The sequence below is a fragment of the Pristis pectinata genome, chromosome 5, assembly GCF_009764475.1.
Source record: "Pristis pectinata isolate sPriPec2 chromosome 5, sPriPec2.1.pri, whole genome shotgun sequence".
Lineage (NCBI taxonomy): Eukaryota > Metazoa > Chordata > Chondrichthyes > Rhinopristiformes > Pristidae > Pristis > Pristis pectinata.
In genome coordinates this window covers 64995224-65019964 of record NC_067409.1, presented here as the reverse complement: position 1 = coordinate 65019964, position 24741 = coordinate 64995224, and the positions used below count along the sequence as shown (strand labels likewise).

Sequence of the window (24741 nt, the reverse complement as noted above, 5' to 3'; positions counted from 1 at the left end):
GATCTGAGGACATGGCCAGGGACACCATCTGGGGCAGATGCTTTCCTCAGGTTCACTCTCCGGAAGACTGATCTTACATCCTCAACGGTGCCCATGGGTTCAGTTGCATTGGAGGCTGTCGGGGTGATTGGTGACATTCCAATCCCCTTCTGTTCAAAATGTGCATAGAATGCGTTAAGCTCATCAGGAAGCGATGCGCTGTGTCGGCGATGCTGCCCTACTTCATTTTGTAGCCCATTATAGCATGTAAGCCCTGCCACAAATGATGGCCCCTCACTACATGCTCCAGGTCATATGAAGACCCAATAGGGCTGTTATTCAACCATTCATTCTGAACAGCAATGAAAAGTAAATGATCTCATCCTACACCCAATATTTTTAACTACATTCTTCTGGAATGAAGTGAGCTCAACTCCAACTGACTTCCCAATAAACCTTAAAGAAGTTGATATTCCTTTTAAAGAGCTAAAGCACAGTGGAGGTCTATGCTGCAAAGACTTGTGCAAGGTTTACACTGAGTGGTAAATACATTTCCATGATTCATTTACAAAGGAGATGAGGTCATTTGGGTGTTACATGTTGTCACCTTTACACATACTTTATACGCTCTGCACGGGCATATCATTCACATAGAAGCAGCTCATTAATGCCACAAGGCCACTGTTGCATTTTGCAATCAATTATATATTTGAAATCTTTAATGCAGCAGTTTAAACCCATACACCGCACAAGTAAATGCAAGTTTCTTCCAACATACCACGTCACCCAGCTCAACCTTTCATTTTAACAGCCTTAACTTTTGCAAAAACTGAAAAATGGGTGTGACATCCCTGATGGAAACAAGCTTCACTTCAATTTCATGATTTGTGCAGAACTCCCAAGTTATATTGCCAATTTTGTGTCACAATGTAGGAAATCAGCAATACAGCGATAGTTTAAAACCTCATTCATGATTTTTAAAAAAAGTGAAATTCAATGAATACAAAACAAGTTCAAAGAATTTGAGTTGGTAAAAGAATTTATGGAATTGTGCTTAAGACCAGCTTTTGTTCTTTAAACTGGTGCAATTGTTTAAGAAACAAGGAGCTTGGAGCTTGTTCCATGCAACTTTATAAAGCACTTTCTAATTCGCATGTCAGTAATAATATCAACTAAACCCAGCCCTTTTCGCACAGTCAACTTGAGATCTTAAATATAGTCAAAGCAATCTCTGCCAAACGTGCAATCTCTGAAAGTAAAATTTCAAAAGTTACAAAAATAGAACATGGGGACTATATAAGGTGGATGGTTGTACAATAGTTTAATATATGACAGATGTACTATTTTATGCTCCATTCCCTACAAAACACATCAAGTTTATGGCTTAAATAAAATCCCAGAAGAAATACAGTTTTCTAATCATTAATCTGCCTGGCTAGAAATAGCTCTGTTCAGGAGAGGCATTCACTGAGTCTACAGAGGGCTTGCAAACCATGAATGTCATTTTGAATAGGAAGACAGTTATCAGTCTTTGTTGGAGACACAAGAGACTGCGGATGCTGGAATCTGGAGCAAAAAAACAAACTGCAGGAGGAGCTCAGCAGGTCAAACAGTGGGTCGAACAGGTCGAGGAACTTGACCCACTGAGTTCTTCCAGCAGTTGTTTTTAGCGCATAGTCTTTGTTGTTTACTTGCAGCAAGTCATTGCTCATTGCTGCTAGGAAAATGCGACCATGAGAGAGATGATGGTGCCGGGGGACACATAAATAGAAGCTTTGATCATAGTCCTTTCTGGATTCACCCATGGCCATCCACCACCACTGCTCCCTACCCTCCACAAGCATGCCCACTCTAGTTGCAGTTCCATGTGCTAGCTTGCAGCAGATGGCCAAGACTTCTCCAGCACACGTGGAGTTGAAGCAGTCAGTGGAGGGGTTCTCATGGACTTCAAAAGCCTTAATGCATCAGACAAGGGCATCTCAGGTGTCAGAGCAAGGATCTGAGTTACCTTCTTTCACCTCTGCTGATGCTGGAGGGGTTACATCACTTGGCTGCGAGGAAATTACAGAAAGAAAGGAGCACATGGGTGCTATACGGTGCTGGAGTGCGAAATTTCCATTGTGTATAGTTAATCGTTTGACAACATCTTCTGGTCCATAGCTATTATGTATTTGTGGGGCATGGAATGGGGAGATTGAACTGACTACTGAGTGAACCATAGAACCATAGAACAATACGGCACAATACAGGCCCTTCGGCCCACCATGTTGTGCCGCCCTTCAAACCATACCTAAAACTATCTAACTCCTTCCTCCCACATATCCCTCTAACTTAAATTCCCCCATATGCTTATTTAACAATCTTCTGAACTTGTCCAATGTATCAGCCTCCACCACCACCTCAGGCAGCGCATTCCATGCACCAACCACTCTCTGGGTGAAAAACCTCCCTCTGACATCTCCCTTGAACTTCCCACCCAATACCTAAAAGCCATGTCCTCTTGTTTTGAGCATTGGTGCCCTGGGAAAGAGGCGCTGGCTGTCCACTCTATCTATTCCTCTCAATACCTTGTATACCTCTATCATGTCTCCCCTCATCCTCCTTCTCTCCAATGAGAACAGCACTAGCTCCTTTAGTCTCTCCTCATAATCCATACTCTCTAATCCAGGCAGCATCCTGGTAAATCTCCTCTGCACCCTTTCCAACGCCTCCACATCCTTCCTATAATGAGGCGACCAGAACTGGACACAGTACTCTAAGCGTGGCCTAACCAGAGTTTTGTAAAGCTGCATCAACACTTCGTGGCTCTTAAACTCGATCCCCCGACTTATGAAAGCTAACATCCCATAAGCTTTTTTAACTACCCTATCCACCTGCGAGGCAACTTTCAGTGATCTGTGGATATGAACCCCCAGATCTCTCTGCTCCTCCACACTTCCCAGAATCCTGCCATTTACCTTGTACTCCACCTTGGAGTTTGTCCTTCCAAAGTGTACTACCTCACACTTCTCTGGATTGAACTCCATCTGCCACTTTTCAGCCCAGCTCTGCATCCTATCAATATCCCTCTGGAAGCTTTGACAGCCCTCCACACTATCCACAACACCACCAATCTTTGTGTCATCTGCAAACTTGCTAACCCAGCCTTCCACCCCTCATCTAAGTCATTAATAAATGTCACAAAAAGTAGAGGTCCCAGAACCGATCCTTGCGCGACACCACTAGTCACTGCCCTCCAATCTGAATGCACTCCCTCCACCACAACCCTCTGCTTTCTACAGGCAAGCCAATTTTGAATCCACACGGCCAAGCTTCCCCGGATCCCTTGGCCTCTGACCGTCTGAAGAAGCCTACCATGCGGAACCTTGTCAAACGCCTTAATAAAATCCATGCAGACCACATCCACTGCACTACCCTCATCAATCTTCCTGGTCACCTCCTCAAAGAACCCTATCAGGCTTGTGAGGCAAGATCGTTCCTTCACAAAGCCATGCTGGCTGTCCCTAATCAGTTCATGTTTCTCCAAATGCTCACAGATCCTATCTCTTAGAATCCTTTCCAACAGCTTACCCAACACAGACATAAGGCTCATCAGTCTGTAATTCCCTGGACTATCCCTACTACCTTTTTTGAATAAGAGGACAACATTCGCCACACTCCAGTCCTCCGGTACCATCCTCGTTGACAATGAGGACTCCAAGATCCTAACCAATGGTTCAGCAATCTCCTCCCTTGCCTCACGAAGCAGCCTGGAGAATATTCCGTCAGGCCCCGGGGACTTATCTGTCCTAATATTTTCTAACAACTCCAACACATCCTCTCTCTTAATGTCTACATACTCTAGAACATTACCCTGACCAACACTGTCCTCAGCATCATCAAGACCCCTCTCCTTGGTGAATACTAAAGTGAAGTATTCATTGAGAACCTCACCCACTTCCACAGCTTCCAGGCACATCCTCCCACCTTTGTCTTTAATCGGACCTACCTTTACTCTAGCCATCCTTCTGGCCCTTCACGTACGAGAAAAAAGCCTTGGGATTCTCCTTAACCCTACTCGCCAAAACCTTTTCATGTCCCCATCTTGCTCTCCTCAGCCCTTTCTTAAGTTCCCTCCTTGCTACTCTATATTCCTCACGAGCCCTGTCCGATCCTTGCTACTTACACCTTATGTATGCTGCCCTCTGCTTCCTAACTAGTCGTTCCACCTCTCTCGTCACCCACGGTTCCTTCACCCTACCATTCCTTCTCTGCCTCACCAGGACAAATTTATCCCTAACATCCTGCAAAAGATCCCTGAACATCGACCACATCTCCATAGTATATTTCCCTTCAAAAATGTCATCCCAATTCACACTCCCAAGTTCTCGCCTTATAGCCTCATAATTTGCCTTTCCCCAATTAAATATCTTCCCATCCTCTTTGCTCCTATCCCTGTCTGTGACAATTCTAAAGGTTATGGAGCAATGGTCACTGTCCCCCAAATGCTCACCCACTGATAGATCTGTCACCTGACCCGGTTCATTACCTAAAACTAGATCTAATATGGCACTCCCTCTCGTTGGTCTGTCAACATACTGCATCAGGAATCCGTCCTGGACACATTCAACAAACTGCACCCCGTCTAAACCTTTGGCACTAAGTAGGTGCCAATCAATATTTGGATAGTTGAAGTCTCCCATTATAATAACCCTGTTATTTTCGCAACTCTCCAAAAACTGCCTCCCAATCTGCTCCTCAGTATCCCTACTGCTACCGGGGGGCCTACAGAATACTCCCAGGAGGGTAACTGCCCCTTTCTTATTCCTAACTTCCACCCATATTGACTCTAGAGAGGATCCTTCTACAGTATCTACCCTTTCTGCAGCTGTAACTGTGTCCCTGACCAGTATTGCCACCCCTCCTCCTCTTCTCCCCCCCCAACCATCCCTTTTAAAACAATGAAAACCAGGAATATTCAATATCCATTCCTGCCCCGGTGTCAGTCATGTCTCTGTAATAGCCACAATATCGTAGTCCCATGTACTTATCCAAGCTCTCAGTTCATCTCCCTTATTCCTGATGCTTCTTGCATTCAAGTAAATACACTTTAGCCCATCCACCTTACTACTTTTGTAACCTGTACTCTGCTTCTCCTTCCTCAAAGCCTCTCTACCTGTCATATCTGACTTTTCCCCATCCCCTTCTTCCTCTGACCTACTCCTCCGGTTCCCTTCCCCCTCGCAATCTAGTTTAAACGCTCCTGAACCACCCCAGCGAACCTGGCCGCAAGGATATTGGCCCCCCTCAGGTTGGCCCCCCTCTTCTCCTCCCTTCCCTTCTGAGCAGCAGGAACGGTCCCAGTGCCACAGACCTGGCTACTGCTGCTAGGCCCCGGCAGGTCATCTCCCTCAACAGCCTCCAAAGCGGAAAACCTGTTACTGAGGGGAACAGCCTCCGGGGTCCTCTGCTCGATCTGCCTGTTCGTTTTCTTTGTCCTTTTCTCTCCCTGACAGTCACCCTTCTATCTACTTCCTGGGCTCCAGAATTACCTGCTCTAAGGGGGTTGACCGTCTCCTTAAGTACAGTATCTACAAAACTCTCCCCGTCCCTGATGCTGCACAGTGTTTGAAGCTGTAACTCCAGCTATTCGAGCCTGAGCCGAAGTTCCTCCAGCCTCAAGCACTTACTGCAGATGCGGCCATCTTGGACCACAGCAAGGTCCACGAGTTCCCACATCAAGCAGCTGCAGCACACCACCATGTCCTCCATCTGAACTAATTCCTTTTTTCCCCCTAGTTTTTCCTACTTAAATATTTATCACAGATAACAGGTAAACCTTACCTTTACCTACCTACCAGCTACTCACCTGCCTTGCCCCTTTACCACCTAAGCCTCTTAAGCCAAAGCCCAACCACTCTGCTCCCTCTTACTCAGCTGCCCGCTCCGATGCTGCCCGCTGGATATGGTGGTTTGCTTTTTAAACTGCCCGTGCCTTTTAAACGTCACGTGCCTGCGCAGTCAAGCGCTCATTCTTCCCGACTAAAACTTATAGAAACACTTAAAAAAGAACCTTATAAAAAGTGTTGACAAACAATTTTATAGAGGGCTGAAGAGCAGTTGTTTTCCAGGTGAAAAAGGTGAAGCACAATGGGTTTGCCGTTCAGATGTCAACTACCATACCCTGACAGAGCCTGTCAGCCACAAATGCACACAAGCCATTCCATGCAGCATTGTGTTCTGCACTTTCACTTGATACATTTTTCTCCTCCTCTTGTTCTTTGTCCAAAGAGCCCTTATCTTCCCTTTCACCCTCTAGCCAACCATCCCTGCTACATCTGCTGTATAATCCACAATGGATAACCACCATTCTTGATATGCTGGTGAATGCATAATATGACAAAGAAGGCACCTAAAAGGCTTTTCCTAAATTCTACAGCTGTGCTGAAACCTTTGGACTTTAAGAACCTCAGTCAGATTAGAGCTGGACACTGAGGGACGACGTTGTTGCCAGCAACTCCATCCATGTGACATACCAGTACTTGGAAGCCACTGACGAGCACAGTGACATTCGTCGTGTACAATGCTCATTTGATGTCACTTGGGTAAAATTATACTGCACATACAAGCCCTGCAAGAGCACTAAAATGGATCTTACCTGAAGGGTTTCTTCAGCATTAGTTAAAGGCTCAACCCTACCCAGCCCATTACCCAAGAGTCCCAGAGTCCCAGAGTCCCATCATCCACCAAATAGGCATTAACTCTTCACTATTACTGATTGTCTCCACCCTCCCACTCCCACTGATGATATCCTCAGCTCACATTTCAATCACCTGTCTGACCCTTCAACAGACCCGCTCTCCTACTATCTGCTTCACACAACCCTATTGACTATCAGTCCAACTCATCCCCTATTGGACAGTCCACTTAACCTAACACCCCACGTGACAGTAATGACAGTATACATGAGATGCATCCCCCAACCTACTGTCCACCTGATTACTACCTATCCGAACATGTGTCTGAATTCCCCACACCCAAATGACCATCTGACACTCCCCCCACCCAACCACTTGCCTGACTGACCTCTCACTTGACTGTCCACCTGACTCCCCCTACCGAATTATCCGTCTCGCTTCCCACACCCCAGCCAACCATCTGCCTAACTCACCCTCAGCTCAATTGTCCTCCTGGCTCTCCCCCATCTGACCGTCCGCCTGACTCTCCCTTCCACCTGACTTTCTGCCTGACTCACCCTCCCACCCAACCATGAGCCTGACTCTCCTCATACCCAACCATCTGCCCACCTTCCCTCCCCATCCTGACCATCTGCCAGTCAGCCATTCCCCAATCATATCTCAGATCCCCCTGTTACCCGACTAATTGTCAGTCAACACTCCAGCTCCTGATCACCTGCTTCAAATGAAAATCACAACACTGCAAGTGCTGGAAATCTGAAATGGAGCTAAGTACTAGAAATACCCAACAGGCCAGGTAGCAGCTGTGGAGAGAGGGACGGGGTTAATGTCTTGATTTTTCATCCGCAGGTATTCTTTATCATCAAGTAGTCAGACATAAGTCTACTTGACAACAGTGAAGATAGAGTGTTCCAGGCAAAAGAACCTTGGCAGCTGTTGTGTACTTGCACAAACCCAGAGAAACATCCTCCAGTGGTTGTAGCCCAGCTGGGTTTTTATGGAATGGAACCCTTTCCAACTGATGAAAACTCCAGGCTGGTCTGTGGTTGTCTTGGTTGCCGCAAAAGTGGAATCCACTTACCCCTGTATTTGCAGGAATCCAACAAGCAGAGCAAACCCAAGCCTTATCCCGCCCCAGTTGATCTCAGCCATGGCACATTTGATACATACTATATTGCTCAGAAACAAGGCAACATTTAACTGCCATACATTGTGAGAAACAATGTTGTGAGATATACTGTGATCTGAGAAATTCAACAGATGTCTCCTCTATAACCATGAAATGATGTGCATATGTAGAATCATAGAATCATAGAACAGTACAGCATAATACAGACCCTTCGGCCCACAACGTTGTGCCAACCTTTAAACCTCACCTAAGACTATCTAAGCCCTTCCTACCACATATCCCCCTATTTTAAATTCCTCCATATGCTTATCTAGCAATCTCTTGAATTTGACCAATGGACCTGCCTCCATCACCGCCCCAGGCAGCGCATTCCACACCCCAGCCACTCTCTGGGTAAAAAACCTTCCTCTGATATCTCCCTTGAACTTCTCACCCATTACTTTAAGGCCATGCCCTCTTGTATTGAGCATTGGTGCCCTGGGAAAGAGGCACTGGCTGTCTACTCTATCTATTCCTCTTAATATAAGTTGAGGGTTATAGTCACTTCAACAGCCATAGACAGAATTTATTCACCTCACCTTGCAGGTAGCTTGAGCTTCCTGATGCACTGATATTGCAACATGGAAGAAACATAGAAGAAACTGGGACTCTATCTGTAGAAACTGGGACTCTGCATGCAGGATAAGGTTTCTATGGTGTGCTGCTCTGCCTCAAGACTCTCTCCCTCTTGTAGTGGATGGATCAGCACGAGACTGCCACGAGATCCTGAGTGTCCTGTGGTTATCCAGCTTCACATCCTCAGAGACCCACTTTGTTTGGTGCAAAGCAGTACCCATCTTCAAATCTTGTTGAAGACATCCTAACTGCAGGAACTAAGCAAACAATTCTAGAAATGTAGGGATGTTATCCTCTCCAAACTTTCTCCAAGAAAGCAACCTTTTCACAGTCTTTTCACAATAAAGCAACAGTACAGCAGAAGATAAGATATCTTTATTAGTCACATGTACATCGAAATACACAGTGAAATGCATCTTTGCCCAGAATGTGTTGGGGCAGCCCGCAAGTGTCGCCATGCCTCCGGTGCCAACATAGCATGCCCAAAACTTCCTAACCCGTACGTCTTTGGAACGTGGGAGGAAACTGGAGCACTCAGAGGAAACCCACATAGTCACAGGGAGAACGTACAAACTCCTTACAGGCAGCGGCCGAAATTGAACCCGGGTCGCTGGTGCTGTCATCGCGTGATTCTACTAGCCGCTACACTTAGACTATATTCATTACCTGTCCAGTCTTGCTCTATTCTTGCCAAGATTTCATTGGCAAATTTTAGAGATTTTGTGCAAACTCAGCTACCATTATAGCTGGTCTCAAAGTGCAATAGGATATTTAAATGGACAATTTACCTCTCAATCACTGCTTGACAAATTAAATCCAGGTTCTCAATGTTAAATACTTCACAACTATTTAAGCAAAACTCACTGCTCTCAAGGGTTAAAATTCTGATCTGGCGAATTAGATTAACTGAGCAAAATATTCACCTCCTATAACCAGAGTTTGAATCCTCAACTGCCAGATAATTTGTTCACTCTCAGTACAAAGTTTGCTGGTTTTATTTTTCTCCAAAGTAATCTTTGAGAAATGTGTTGCTCAGAAATATACAATATCAATGTTAATGAACTTACCCAGATGTACATTGCCTTATAATAGGTATTCATAACATACAATGCATTTCAAAGGCTTCCTCTTTAATAAAATGTTCATTAAATTTTGGTGTGGTTAATTTCTCCCCAATATAATATCTGATATACTACAGGTCCTGAAAGAAAGATGGATTTTATTTTAGTAGGAGATCCAAAGATAGGCAGTTCCACCTTTTATTGTACTTTATTAATTATTGGTATAAAATATTAAAAAAACTACACAAAATATAATTGGAAAATACAGATATCTCATCAAACATTATCATAATAGGATGTGCTGCAAATGTATTTCAATCTCTGAAGAAGAGATCACCCATTTTAAAAACCCTGTTAGTGAATATCGAAAATAAGAATTCAGGGCAGCTAGAATGCAACTTAGTAGGCCAATATTTTAAGGCCACTGGGTAGGTGGTCTTGGCCCCAGCCAACCACCTGGACTCACCAAACACTTATTCTTTCCAGATCGGAAGAGTTGGACCAACTGACACCCAATGAAATTCTACGAAGTATGTTGGCCTCAGTCAAAAGCCCTGTTCTAGAATGCCCTCACAGCCTTAAGCAGCTCACCAATTGTAAAAGGCTTTTTAGCAGTTATAGAGTAATGTAGAGTAGTACAGCATGGAAACAGGCCCTTCAGCCCAACTCATCCAAGGCAACCAAGGTGCTCATCTAAGTTTGTCCCATTTGTCCATGTTAGGCACACATTGTTCTAAACCATTCCTATCCAGTACCTGTCCGAGTGTCTTTTAAATGTTTTGTTGTACCTGCGTCCACCACTTTCTCTGGCAGCTCGTTCCATATACTCACCTCCCTCTACATGAAGGACTTCTCCCTCAGGTGCCTTTTAAATCTTTCCCCTCTCACCTTAAATGTCTAGTTTTTGATTCCCCTTCCCTGGGATAAAGACAGTGTGCTTGCACCCTATTTATGCCTATCATGATTTTTCACACCTCTATAAGGTCACCCCTCAGTCTCCTGTGCTCCAAGGAATAAAGTCCTAGCCTGCCCAACCTCTCCCTATAACTTAGGCCCTTGAATCTTGGCAACATTTTCATAAATCTTGTTTGCATTCTTTCCTGCTTAGTAGCATCTTTCCAATAACAGGGGAACCAAAACTGTACACAAATCTCCAGGTGTGGCCTCACCAATGTTTTGTACAACTGCAACATAATGTCCCAGCTCTTATACTCAATGTCCTGTCTGATGAAGACCAGCAAGCCAAACGTCTTCTTCACCACCTGTCTACCTGTGACACCACTTTCAGCATATATGTACTTATACTCTGAGGTTCCTCTGTTCTACAGCACTCCCCACACCATTCACTGTGAAAGTCCTACCCTGGGTTGACTTCCCAAAATGCAATAGCTCGCACTTATCCGAACTGAAAGCCATTTGCCGTTCATTGGCCCACTTACCTAACTGATCAAAGTCCCCTTGTAATTTTTGATAACCTTCTTCACTGTCTACAATACCATCTATTTTTGTGTCATCTGCAAAAGTTTTTAAATATCTCTACCTCAGATTTTAGATATTTTTGACAGCCAGAGATATTTCCATATTTCCTTATGACATAGAAGGAGGCCATTTGGTCCTTTGAGTTCTTGCTGGTTCACAGTGTAATCCATTAATTGTAGGTTAATTATTAATTATTATTTGTTCCTGTAATTCTCCCTGTATTTGCAACTCACCTGCACACTAGATGCAATTTACAGTGGTAAATTAACCTACTAAAAGTTATTCTTAAAAAAAATGTAAATTTTTAAAAAGACATTAAAACATTAACACATAATTAAAAACAAAGCAATAAAAAGTGAAAAAAAAGTAAAATAAATAAAGCACTTACCTTTTTATACAGGGTCAGTGACCCCATTCAAATCAGGCCACTGTTCATACAACAGCTATCCCTGACAAAAAGCTGAGGTTTGAATTTGGGGTACACCCAGCCACTCTCTTCAGTGAGTCACTAATAGCACCGCTGAGCTCAATGACAGAGCAGGCAGTCTTACGTGCCATTATCTGACCATCAGAAGGTTCTCGGACTTCTTTGTTTGACCACACAAACAGGGAAATTTATGACTTTCTGAGATGTAAATGACTTACAGCATATTACACAGCATGACTTGGCCCATAATGTACGTAATTTAAATTCCTTTGTTTGCTATATTTTAGAATGAATATTTATCAACAGCAATCGAGAACTGCTGCTGGTGGGAAAAAGAATTTACTAACTTAGACCTTCTGCACTTCATAAAATGTGTTTTTTGGTGTATATATATGGTGATCTCTGAAAATGCATCATCCACACACATAACATATCTATATTCTTAAACAGGATTGTTGTATATGCGTAAATAGTATTGTTAAATTTTGCACCACTGCATGAACAATGAACAAATGGACAAAGTAACACCATTGCAAAAAACAAACTGCTGGAGGAACAGATCAAGCAGCACCTGTGGAGGGAAGAGAGTTGTCAACATTTTGGGTTGAGATCCTGCATCAGGACCAGTCCAGGGTCTAGACCTGAAATGTTGGCAAGGGGACCTGAGGGCAGGTTTTCACACAGAGGGTGGTGGGTATATGGAACGAACTGCCAGTGAAGTGGTAGAAGTGGCTACAATTACAATGTTTAAAAGAGTTTTGGGGAGGTTCGTGGATAGGAAAAGTTTTGAGGGAAATGGGACTAATTCAGGAAGGCACCTTGCTTGGCACAGACAAGTTTGGCCCCAGGGCCTGCTTCTAGGAATCCATGACTCTATAATTCCCTTCCCTCCACAAATGCTGCTCAACCCACTGAGTTCCTCTGACAGTTTGTTTTTTGGCTCCAGATTATAGCACCTGCAGTCTCTTGGGTCTCCTGTGATACCATTGCAAAACTTAGTGATGACATTTTAAATTTCGTAGAGGTGTGGAACAAAATGCAACATCCAAACATCAGGGAGTAGGACATTTATATCCGTCTACTGGTGGAGGGCTGGGCTAGCAGGTTACAGTCAGAAAACCGGATTAAAACTAGGCCCTATCTGCAGTTTGCCTTCCAGCAGACAGTGCTGCAGATATCCACTGCACGCACATGTTTTACAAATAAATATAGATTTTTCTCTGACAACTCTGATTGCCTTTTGTTATACCAGCTGTTCCTGATCAATTAATGGTACAATAAATTTATTTTGTGGTATTATGTGCTATGTAAACTGAAAAGCAACAGATTTAGGAATAGGAATTAACTAATGTGCAAACTATAATTTATAGGAGCACAACAAAAGACACTGCAATCAACAGAAGGAAAAGACAATCCTTAATCCTTATGTATATACAAATGATTGCATCCTTGAAATCCTAAGGGGAGTTTTCTAATAGCATGTCAATTGCAAATATACAATGCCAAATACTTCACGATACAGAAAAAGTATCTAAAGTCCAGACCTAACACTAGAATGTTAGTGAATAAATCATATGTGGATTTTTAAAAACTTTGTTATAGGATAGTACACAAAAGGTAATTACATTAATACTCACAAGATTAAGGGGAACAGAGAAGCATCAATAAATGATCGGGAAAAAGTATGGAAAACAGACAAAAGAATTGTGTTATTAAACAGACAAAGGAATTGTGTTATTTTCCGTTAGCATATGGCTATTATTTGATTGGTTCAGTGATTGATGCTGGGTGCTCACCTTTTCAGTATCTTAATTAATGAGTTTAAATGAAGTGAAAGAATATATCATAGCCATGTTTAATGAGGATAGCGAGCTTGTTGGAAAGTAATTAAGGGATATAAACAGATTAAGCAAGTGAGCAAGAAGGTGGCAGACAGACATAATTATGGAAAAATGTGACATTACCTGGTAGTAAGAATAAAAAGACAAGAAACTTGTAATTATGAGTAAATAGAGTGATCATTCTGTATGGGTTATTGAGATGCAAGTAAACATGTAGGTTCAGCAAATAGTTAGGAAGGCAAGTCATATGATGAACTTTATAGCAGCAAGGTTGCATTACTATGGTAGGGAAGTCTGAGGTTGTAGTGGGCTCTGATGACACCCCATCTGAAGTACTGTGTGCAGTTTTGATCACTGAACCAGGGAAAGATATATTTGGAACCCTTGGAATCAATGCTGTATAAATTCAATTGATTATTTCTTGGGCTGAAGGGATTTGTTTTGTGAGATTTAAAGTTAGCTGAGAGAAGAATGAGAATCAATTTTACTTAGATGTACAAGATTTTGAGAGGGATTGGCAGGGTAGATTTGAGACATTGTATCCAGCTGGAATCCAGAACTGTAGGGTATAGTCCCAGGATAATGATCTGCTGTTTAAATTGAGATGAGGAGAAATTTCTTTCTGTCAGAGGTTGTAAATCCTTAGAATTCTCTACCCCACAGGGCTACAAATAATCAGTGATTAGTATATTCAATACGAAGATAGAATTTTCATTAGTAAGTGAATCAGACGACATGGGGATTAGGCAGAAAAGTGGATAAGGCATTGAAGCAACTATGATGAATGGTGGACTAGCCTCAAGGGCTGTATAGCCTTGTTCTACCTTCCTTCCTTAAGATCCATAAAACCTACAGGCAGTTTCAGGATTACGTCATAAAACTGGTTCACTCTAAACCTGGCAGCTGTGTTGAGGAAAATGTTGTTTTCGTGCAATCTAGACAGGTGCTGGTTACCACATAAAGGTAAGAGTCCAAAAAAAACTTGAGTGTAAATCTTGAGAAGAAGAAGTGTTAATGCAACCTGCACAGAAGTCCCAAAGATCATTGGTAGTGCTTGCTTTCCCCTGCACCTCCTCTTGATTAACCCATCATATAACTCTCTCAAGTGTCACTGCCCCCACTATAACCCTACAACATCAGGAGTTCCCAAAGTGGCCGCAATGCAGTGCTGCACTAAATGTACAAAGATCCTGCAAAAGAATATAAATATGATATGAGTGGGCAAGAAATTGGCTAATGGAATATAATGTTGGGAAATGTGATGTTGGCAGAAAAATTGAAAAAAAACAATATCTTTTAAACATTGAGAAGCTGGTAAATACTGATGTATAGCGGGCCCTTGGTGTGCTGTTCACAAGATGCAGAAAGTAAACACACAGGTGCAATAAGCAATTAGAAAAGCAAACGTTATATTACCTTTAGTGCAAGGGGATGAGAATAGCAGGAGAAAGGAAGTCAAAATCAAACAGGGCTTTCATGAGACCTCATCCAATGTATTGTGAGAAAAAAGGAAATCTCTCCAAGTGGGCTGCCTTGATCTATGCAGTATTCATATGCAGCTTGCTCATATAACTTAAAGGATGCCCAATATTGAAAATGCCTCAAATCTACCATTCCAGTGAAGGCAGGGGCATGTGTGGAATTTAAATCTGATTGCTTTTGTTGGTGATTGAAGGGGCACATTAAACACATACTGTATGCACATGTGTGAATTCTTAATGTGATCAATGATTATTGAAGCAGGTTGGAACATGCCCTTGTTGCCATCTCACCTGCACATACACCTGAGCAAAGAAAATGCCTTCAGCCAGGCAAAGGCTGGTGTCACCCAAGTTCACCCACATGAGATTTGGAAGAAGTTTTGTTCTATTGAATAAATGTTTTTAAGTCAATATACAAACATCTCTAATGTTCAAGCTGCTTAATGAGCCAACTCTACCTCATGTTTTAATCAGCCTCCACTTTGATATATAATTCACTGGATTCTTCATTACTACCATACAAGTGCAGAGCTGATTAAAGCCTTGGTTTGAGTAAAGCTATTGATGGGCTGGCAATTTATCATTAATTCTTGGAAAAGACACAAAGACTGAACAAATGCTAAGTTCTAATAGGACTAACATAAAAGAGCAGAACAAAGAGTCAACATTCTGAGGATCAGTTCTCAATTCTCAATGATCAGAACAAAAAGGGCAATGTTCTAAAAATAAAATGCAGAATTCTTAACAGAAAAGAAAAAGCAGAACAAAACAAGCTACCTAAAATAAATACAAAAATGACTCTTCCTGAATAATGTCTTAATCACTGCAGTGAATCGTGTAGATTTAGTCTTATGGAATAAAGAAAGTAACATTACTTCAAACCTTTTGCTCTCATTGCAGGATTTAGTAAAATTATTTTCTGCAAAGCTAACCTGAGAACTACAGGAATGTTTACTACAGGCTTAATGTGATACACAATTCTCTGCACAATATTAAATAATTTATATAGTATGTTGAACTTTAACCTTTATCCAACACAATCCATGACTATTAGGCAAATATTTTCAGGACTAACAACAGCTGGACATAAACATTTTATGCTGGAAATGAATCACTGATCAGTCATGATGCTATAAAGTTTATTATTACTTTTGGTGGATATTATTCAACAGGATGGTTCACTCCAAGATATTAATCCTGGACATCTATTTTAGATGCTGAAAGGCTTGATCCATATTTCTGACTTTTTTTGCTTTCCCTTTCCAATAGCTGCCATGTTTCTTCCTTTCACAGAACACTACAAATGGTAGACGGTCTGGGGAGTAAGGAAGTAGGCATAAGGTTTTCTAAAACAAGTATTATTTGTTTAATTTCCAGCATGGAAAATACCAGCTCCCCATTCCAGCTATTTTATGGCTAGGCTTGCACAGAAAATTTTATTTTAACACCAAATATGATAATGTGAAAGAGTAAATGCTCTCTAAGTAAATTAAACATTAAATAATTGAGAAAAAATAGTGTAACCATAATGAAAGATGCCAACATCTTTGGGACTTGGGTGTCCTAGTTCAGGATTCCCTTAACTTGCAGATTGAATCAGTAGTAAGGAAGGCAAATGCAATGTTGGCATTCATTTCAAAAGGACTGGGATACAAAAATAAGGATGTACTGCTGGTCAGACTGCATTTGGAATATTGCGAGCAATTTTCGGCTCTGTATCTAAGAAAAGTTGCGCTGACCCTGGAGAGGGTCCAGAGGAAGTTCACAAAAATGATCCCAGGAATGAAAGGCGTAATGTATGAGTAGCACTTGATGGCTCTGGGTCTGAACTCGATGGAGTTCAGGAGGATGAGGAGCACTTGACAGCTCATTGAAACCTACCGAGTACTGAAAGGCCTGGATAGAGTGGATGTGTCCATTAGTGGGAAAGCCTAGGATCTGAAAACACAGCCTTAGAATAAAGGGACGTCCTTTTAAAACTGAAATGAGGAGGAATTTCTTCAGCCAGGGGTTGGTGAATCTGTGGAGTTCATTGCCACGGAGGGCAGTGGAGGCCAAGTCATTGGCTGTATTTAAGGCAGAAATTGATAGGTTCTTGATTGGTAAAGGGGTTAAGGGTTACAGGGAGAAGGCAGGAGAATGGGGTTAAACAAAATAAATCAGACATGATTGAATGGCGGAGCAGACTTAATGGGCCAAATGGCCTAATTCTGCTCCTATATCTTATAGTCTTACGGTCTTAACATTGAGCAAAGTTCAGATGCAAGACGTGCAGTATCCATTAACAATGAATGAATGAAAGTGTGCACGTATGGAACACTGCGTCCTGCAGTTCAGTGACTGTGGTTAGGGGGACTTTGATTCTGCAGTGAAAGTGATTGGGGTTGAACAGTTTACCATTCATCCTGAAAATTAGCTCCACTCTTGTGCAATAACACAGCAAGATTGAGAGGAGGGCTGAAGTTATGACCAGCCCTGCCTAATCCCTGAAATTGATCCATCAGTTAGAATTATGACTTACCATCAGCTAGCAGGTGTAGAATGCAGACCAATTTCATAGGCTGCCAAATTTGAGAAGAATTCTCCACAGTCCCTGTTGGTTGACAGAGTAAAATGCTTTACTGAAGTCAAAGGCGGCCAAGTTTGTTGGTTAGCGCTGCTTTCTGCATTTTTCTTAAAGTTGTCATGTGGTGATGATCACGTCTGTTGAAACTCTTGATGGGCAGAATCCACACTCTGATTCAGGCAGCAGTTTTTTCGGCCTTTGGAAGCAGGTGGTTAAGGAGGATCCTTACAACAACTTTCCCTATGACGTACAATCAGATTTGTCTCCTTTCTTGAAGAAGGCATCTGTAAGATGACCCTCACCCCCATCTCCTCCTCATACCAGAGGGGGAAGAAAAGGCTCTGAATTTATATCAGAAGTTTCTCTCTGCCAGTGGTGGGGGGGTGGGGGGGCAGCCCTATCAGAGATGCCAACTTTCTCGGATGAGACAATAAACTGAGGCTTGGCCTGCCCTCTCAGCACTCTTTTGAAAAAGAACAGGTCTCCCCATTGTTGTAGCCAATTATTATCCCTCAGCCAAAAGTCAGTGGAAGTTGAAAGAATTGCAAATACTGTTGCACCCATGCAATACTGCTGAGTAAAGAGTAATTTCTCCATTTTGGTTGTTTGTGAGAATAACCGGATAAAATACTAACTGCATCTTCTGGTTTACAAAAATCTTAAAAAGGTACTTTTTTAAGTTGTGAAGGACTTCTGGATGTCTTGAAATTGCACAGAAAATCATTGTATAAAGAAATAAGGGCTGAGCCACTTAGGACTAAAACAAGCAGAAATGTCTTCACTCAAGGGGGCCGATTGACAAGCTCTAACAAACATCTACCCCTCACCACAGTAATTTAGAAACAAATAAACTGTTGCTATTATACTTCACCGCTGATTCTGATCTACAATTCATATTCCCTTTTAGAATTGTTCCTTGCCAAGATAAATGCACCTACTCCTTAAAATTAAGATTTTCCTTGCTTTAATTTTTTCACATTTTAGCTTATCAAAATGAAGGTTTTCTTCACTGGAGCACAACTGGAAAGTAAAATTGTGGCAATGCTACACATAAAGACTCCTGCCACAATTGGTAATGAGAATTGAAAATTTTAATTTCGTTTCTTTTTAATGTTTTGTCTCATCTTTTTTTAATCAGTACAGTCAACTTCTCCAAAACCACCTTAAAAATGTGCTCCATAAAGCACTTCCATTATCTGTCACACTTCCCCCTTTGCCTATCACACTTTATTCATGAGATCCCTATTATGAAAAACATGACCTCTGATGATTCACTGCATTGAGAAATCTGTGTATTATTAAGCATTTAGAGTTAGTTGCCAGCTTTATTTTCAGCAGTAAGGTCCTTGCATTTATTGGACCAAAGAATCTGAGCATTTGTCTTCATTGGCTGGAACTAATTAAAGTTAAAAATGTAAAAGATTTAAGCTAAATGCTAAAATCAACCTATTTCTCTCTAAATTACCAATGAATGTGGAAGTAAAACAAACATAAGAAAGACAACAGATGATTAGACTTTAAACTGCTAATTATCCTAATTTGCAGAACTTCTGTGTGCTTTGTGACTACCCTTCTCTCCATCAGTTCAGAAAGATGTATGGAAAAGCCAGCATCATAATTTCCATTCTGATCATCAGTCTCTCTCATTTTCCTTTCGAGATTACTGCATTAAGATTGTATTTTGTTATTGTCAATTGCATCTACAGTTTAGATTGTGGTCCATCTACATGCCTCAGAAATGCAAAATTTTATTATGGAAAAAATGGTCTTCCATAGATATATGTGGGTGTTTACTGGATGTGGGAGAATTGTACATCTGGGTATTCTTTAACATGCTGCATCCCTATTGTGTCCACTCAACACCTGCTCCTCACCCACCATAATGCCACAAAGGAAAACTGAAGCTGTTTGGGAGTCAGACCGACAGCATGCCTGATGTGCTTTGTAACATATTTATAATCTTGCAGATTTGTGCAGTTTATACACAGTGAAATAGAAAGGCAATATGTTATCTTGATAGATAAAACCTGGAATGAATAGGAAGTGCAACATTACATTTTGCACACTGCTCAAGATATGTACAAATGAAGTCCCACTAAATATACAAAGATGTTGGAAGAGTTACTTGCAGAGATTTCCAAGCCAACTATGCTCAGGTTAGTTGGGTAAACCAATATGAGGTACTGCAGGGTGAGAAACCTGATTCTGCAAAATCTTTCGCAACCTACAAGACATAGCTTAGGAATGGCAATGGACCTTTCATTATTTCCTTTAATGATTGGTACTGAAAAAACACTTAAAAAACGCAACATTGTCCAGAGCAGCAGTTTTTCCAATCAGCTTAATAAAGGTTAAAAAAAACACATTATTTTATTAAAGTATATACCTGAGTAGGCTCAGGTATAAAAATACATCAAATTTCATGGTTCATTTGAACAAAGGTTTGTAGTAGTTTTCCCTTCTTGATTATTCCAGTGCAAGTTCTTTAACAACCCAAACTTAACACATTACTACAGCTGAATTTAAGCCCAATTTAGTTCTGCATCTAGTTTTGGATTGGAACGGACCCAAAAGATATAATGAAACCAGAAAATGCTGGAACACTCAGCAGCATCTGCACAGACAGCCAGAGTTAACATTTCAGGTCAATGACCTTTCATCTGAACTGCAGAAAGTTTGAGATGAAAGGTCTTTTCTCTGAAAAGGAAGGGTGGAGTGAGGAAAGAACAAAATGAAAGGCCTGTGATAGAGTGGAAGGCAGCAAAGTTGAAATGACAAAAGGAATGATGGAGCAAACGCAAAAAGTAGTGATAACAGAAGTGTCATAGAGTCAAAGAATAATACATCATGGAAACAGGCCCTTCAGCGCAACTCGTCTATGCCAACCATGATGCCCACCAAGCTAGTCCAGGTTGCCCATTTGCAAGTGAGTCTACAAAAAATGTAAATGGAAATAGTTCAATCACTGTCTGAAACTATTGAATCTTGTTGAGTCCAGGAGTTTATAATTGTCTAATTAAAGGATGAGATGCTGTCCCTCGATCTTATTTCAGGTTTCATTGGAACAGAGTAGAAGGTTACTGACATTTACTTCCTGCAAGTTAAGCAAAACCTTCACTTGAAAATTCTCATTCTAATTTCTAAATACCTTACATAGCCTCAGCTATCTCTATTTCTGCATTCCCCCCAAGCAAAACCCCTTAAATACTTGTGCATCTCTAAATCGAACTTCTAGCGCCAACTACATAAAAACATAAATATTAAGAGTAGAATCAAACATTATCTGATACCATTTCTAGACACTTGAAAAGAAATTTAAATCAGTGATTTGAAAACTTTCAACTGAGAAGAGCAATCATTATATTTCGGTAATTACATTTCACCATTCTTACCACATGCTGTCAGTAACCTATACAGTCACTAATGAAGATTGTATAAAGCAATAATCAACATACCCAATTAATCACTTTAACTAAGAGGCTGCTTTTCTTCAAGACTGAAATCTAAAAATGAGCAGTATTTAGATGTTCAATATTGAGCTGTCTTAATTTAAATGAAAGTTATATCTCATTTAAGCATGACGTAAGTCACACAATATTAAGAGTTCCAATAAAAGTTCATCAACGTGAAACGTTAGCAGATTCTGCCTGACCAACATTTTCTGTTTTATTTCAAATTTGCACCATCTACAATATTTTGCTTACGTTACCATTTAGTTATGTTGTCACCTTCTGTTGGTTGGATGCAGGTGGGACAAACATATGTCGTGGACTTTGGGGTTTTGCTTTGGGGTTAATCATAATGTGATTAAGATCAGATCAGATCTTTATTAGTCACATGTACATCGAACACACAGTGAAATACATCTTTTGCGTAGAGTGTTCTGGGGGCAGCCCACAAATGTGCCACGTTTCCAGCACCAATATAGCGTTCCCACAACTTCCTAACCCGTATGTCTTTGGAATGTGGGAGGAAACTGGAGCACCTGGAGGAAACCCAAGCAGACACAGGGAGAAGGTACAAGCTCCTTACAGACAGCGGCCGGAATTGAACCTGGGTCACTGGTGCTGTAATAGCGTTATGCTAACCGCTACACTACTGTGCCTGCCCTAGTTCAGTTCAATTCAGTTCCTATTATATGCTGACTGGAAGATACAGCCATTTGTGCCCCAGTAAAACTACACATGTTTGAGGAGGATCATAGAAGGATGAAGGTAAGATAAATGAATATGCATCAAGTGGCAAAGAGGCAGAATGACTTACTCCTCCTCCTATGTTCATTCTTATTCATCATGTTATTTATGTGGAATGTTCAGTGTTATAGATGTGAAAACTGGCCTAAGATGTCTGATTACAAGCTCCCTCCATTATACAGAAATCTACACCAGAACATCAGTGGTATCAAGATGGTAATTGGTAAGTGGTTTATTATTGTCACATATACCGAGATACACTGAAAAGCTTGTTTTGCATGCCATCCAGAGAGATCATTCCAAACATAAGTACAAGGAGGTAGCACGAAAGAAAACACAATAATAGAATGCAGAATACAGTGTTATCCTTTTACAAGTGTTGTAACAAAATAAACCATAATCATGTACACTATTAAATATTTCATTTAATAAAGGTTCTTGTCTCCTAACATGAGATAAGTCAATACTGTAGAAGTGGACAAGTGATTGCAACAGCTAAGGACAATAGCCCTGAAAAAACAGGTGCACGGATTGTGATGCACAAACAACTTATGTCTGTTGAGTGGAATGCAAGCAGCATACCACATTCATATTGTTTGTTTATTTCCATAATGGCGGCATCCAGCCAGAGGTTCAATGACTGGATGCTTCAGCAGCGAGCCAATATTTTGATTGGATAGCACAAATTAAAGTTAGCCTGTTCTGTTTGAAGATAGTACTGATCTCTCAAAGGGGGTGCAGATTGTGGCTGGAACAAGTCTACAAGTGAAGCTCACTTGAAAAACTGCATTATGGGAAAAGTAGGTTATACTGTTTGCAGAAGCTGTACAAAATAAAAGGGAGTGTAGAAAGTCACATTAACAACCTTTTTTTTTCCTTCCTTCCAGTTACTATCCAAATGGCTGGGGAGATTCTGCACCTCAGAAAACAAGTTATTCCCTCTACAGATATGAGCATGACTTTAGATCAGTAAAGAACTTATAACTTAAAAATCCTGTGTCATTTTTGATTATAACTGAGAACAAGCACAACCCACTGGGTGAGCCAAAGTAAGAGCTAACAAAAAAGCAGTGTCTTTTTATACACGCTCCATCAGCACGCAAGTAAAGCTAAATCAAATGAAGAGTATGCTTGTGAGGGAAGACAATGAAATATGAAACAAAGGAGGGCAGCAGTGGCAAGCCAATATTAATTCCCATCCCAAGTTGCCTTATGTGCATTAGGAGACACATATAAACCACACAAGGTGAATGCATGGGACTTATAACAATCCAACTGTTCTCATGGTCACATTACTATTGCTGGTTCAAAAATAACCAGCTATTGTTCAGTTTAGTTTCAGAATTTGCCATAGTGGGTTTGAATTGAGGAATTTTACTGTCCTAGACTAATACCATCATTGATGTTATCACAAATCACAATTATTAATTGAACTGAATAATAATTTTATCCTAGTTTACAAATTTAATGGAATCCATTGACATTGTGAAAAGCTTTTGATAGAACATAGAACAGTACAGCGCTGGACAGGCCATTCGGCCCACGATGTTGTGCCGATCTTATGCCAATTTATACTAAATGTCTTCCTCCTGTTTATCATCCATATCCCTCCATTCCCTTAATATTCATGTGTCTATCTAAAAGCCTCTTAAAGTCCAGTAAACTGCCTGATTCCACTACTACCCCTGATAGCCCATTCCAGGCACCTACCACTCTCCGCGTAAAAAAATAGTTATTCTCCATTTAATGACCCTAATCAATATAGAACTCTCAGCCCCAAATTAAGTATAAATTTCTGTAGTAGAGTTTAAAACTTAAAAGGGCATATAAGTGTGTCAATTATTCCTACTATGGAACAACATCTTTGAAAAAATATATGCAAAGATTTCAACATTCTCAACTTCTTTGTATTCCTGCACACCATGGATAAATATGGCACACACACCCCATTCCACATTTGAAATCAAGACATGACGTGGTTCATTTCTGACTTAAATAGGAGTGGTGCCAAATAATATACTTAACAGTGAATGAAGTAAAATACGTAACTTCGTCCATCAGTGAAATAAACTTAAATCTACAGAAGAGGCATAAAATTCCCGTAGATCCCAACGGTGCATGTAAATCATTTAATAATTATCAGTCACATAAAAATCTTTCAACTAGCAACAATTTGTTCATTGATTTAATCTACTGCACAATCTTAACAAAATACTGATATACAACATAGTTATCATACAATAACATGAAACCTTGTGCAGTTGGGTATGCCTATTTGCTTCCAACAGTGAATATGACTCCACCACCGTCCAATTTAAATTTTATTCCACTGAGACTGTTGAAAAATACTTGTCAGTCCCACGTAGAAAAGCACTCAAAGAAAAACACGTACAATGTAAACCATCAGGTAAATAATTTAAAATCTTCAAGATTTAGAGACCAGAGTCAACAAAAACAAAAATTACGAAGTTTGTGCTGCTCACCTGGACGTATTGGAGAACTCATGACTCCGTAGTCGCCGAGTACCTCTAATCAGCTATTTCTTATGGAATGGAGCAGAGAGAGACAGAGTATGCAGCAGCCTCTGCAAAACCAGAAGTATAGACTCGCCCTTTTAGCAACGGCTGTGTTCAATACAAAACCACAAAACCAAGGAGGACCCTAAAGGGAAAATATAAAGATTTACCCTTAGAATCAGAATTATTTTACAGATGAATCTAAAATAAGAGTTCCTTTCAACATTGTTAATTGCCCAACTGTACACCAACTGAAATGATTTTTAAAAAAAAATTGAACTCATTTGGTTAAAAGTGCATTTTACTGCAATTCAGCAGTCTTTGAAAGCGGAGTGTGACTTATTTGAAAATAGGAGGGATATATTTGAATATCATATCCTTTGGGATCACATGTTTTAAGAACAAAAGACATTTTCATTCCAATTGCTAATGAAATATGCATAGGAGAAATGTGGGAGGTAGTTTATTTGTTTTGGCACTCATAAATGCATAAAGTTGAAAATGCAGCATGATATTTTGGCTCCGTTGTAATTTCTATCACTACAGGATTTCATAAAACACAAGCAAAATTAGTTATTTCATCCAATGAAATTGCATTTCTGTAGATCCTTCAGATTCATCTTGATTTTTTTAAAGAAAAATCAGTTAAATACATAACAATATGGATGAATCATTCAATGTAGTCAGGCAATAAAGGGTCTCAATCATCAATTATATGCATTAACTGCATTAATACCAAGCATTACCATTATCTACATTCTCTAACAAAAAATCTGT

General features: G+C 40.7%; 1 protein-coding gene across 1 annotated transcript in view; it reads right to left on the bottom strand.

Annotated features, from left to right (window-relative positions):
* Window positions 1–24041, bottom strand: part of LOC127570330 (histone deacetylase 9-like) — a 476207-nt gene extending 452166 nt beyond the window's left edge. The window contains exon 1 of the mRNA XM_052015776.1: window positions 23932–24041. Within this exon, the coding sequence (XP_051871736.1) occupies window positions 23932–23953 (22 nt within the window). The 5' untranslated portion in view covers window positions 23954–24041. The remainder of the gene's footprint in view (window positions 1–23931) is intronic.
* Between the last annotated feature and the right edge of the window lie 700 nt (window positions 24042–24741).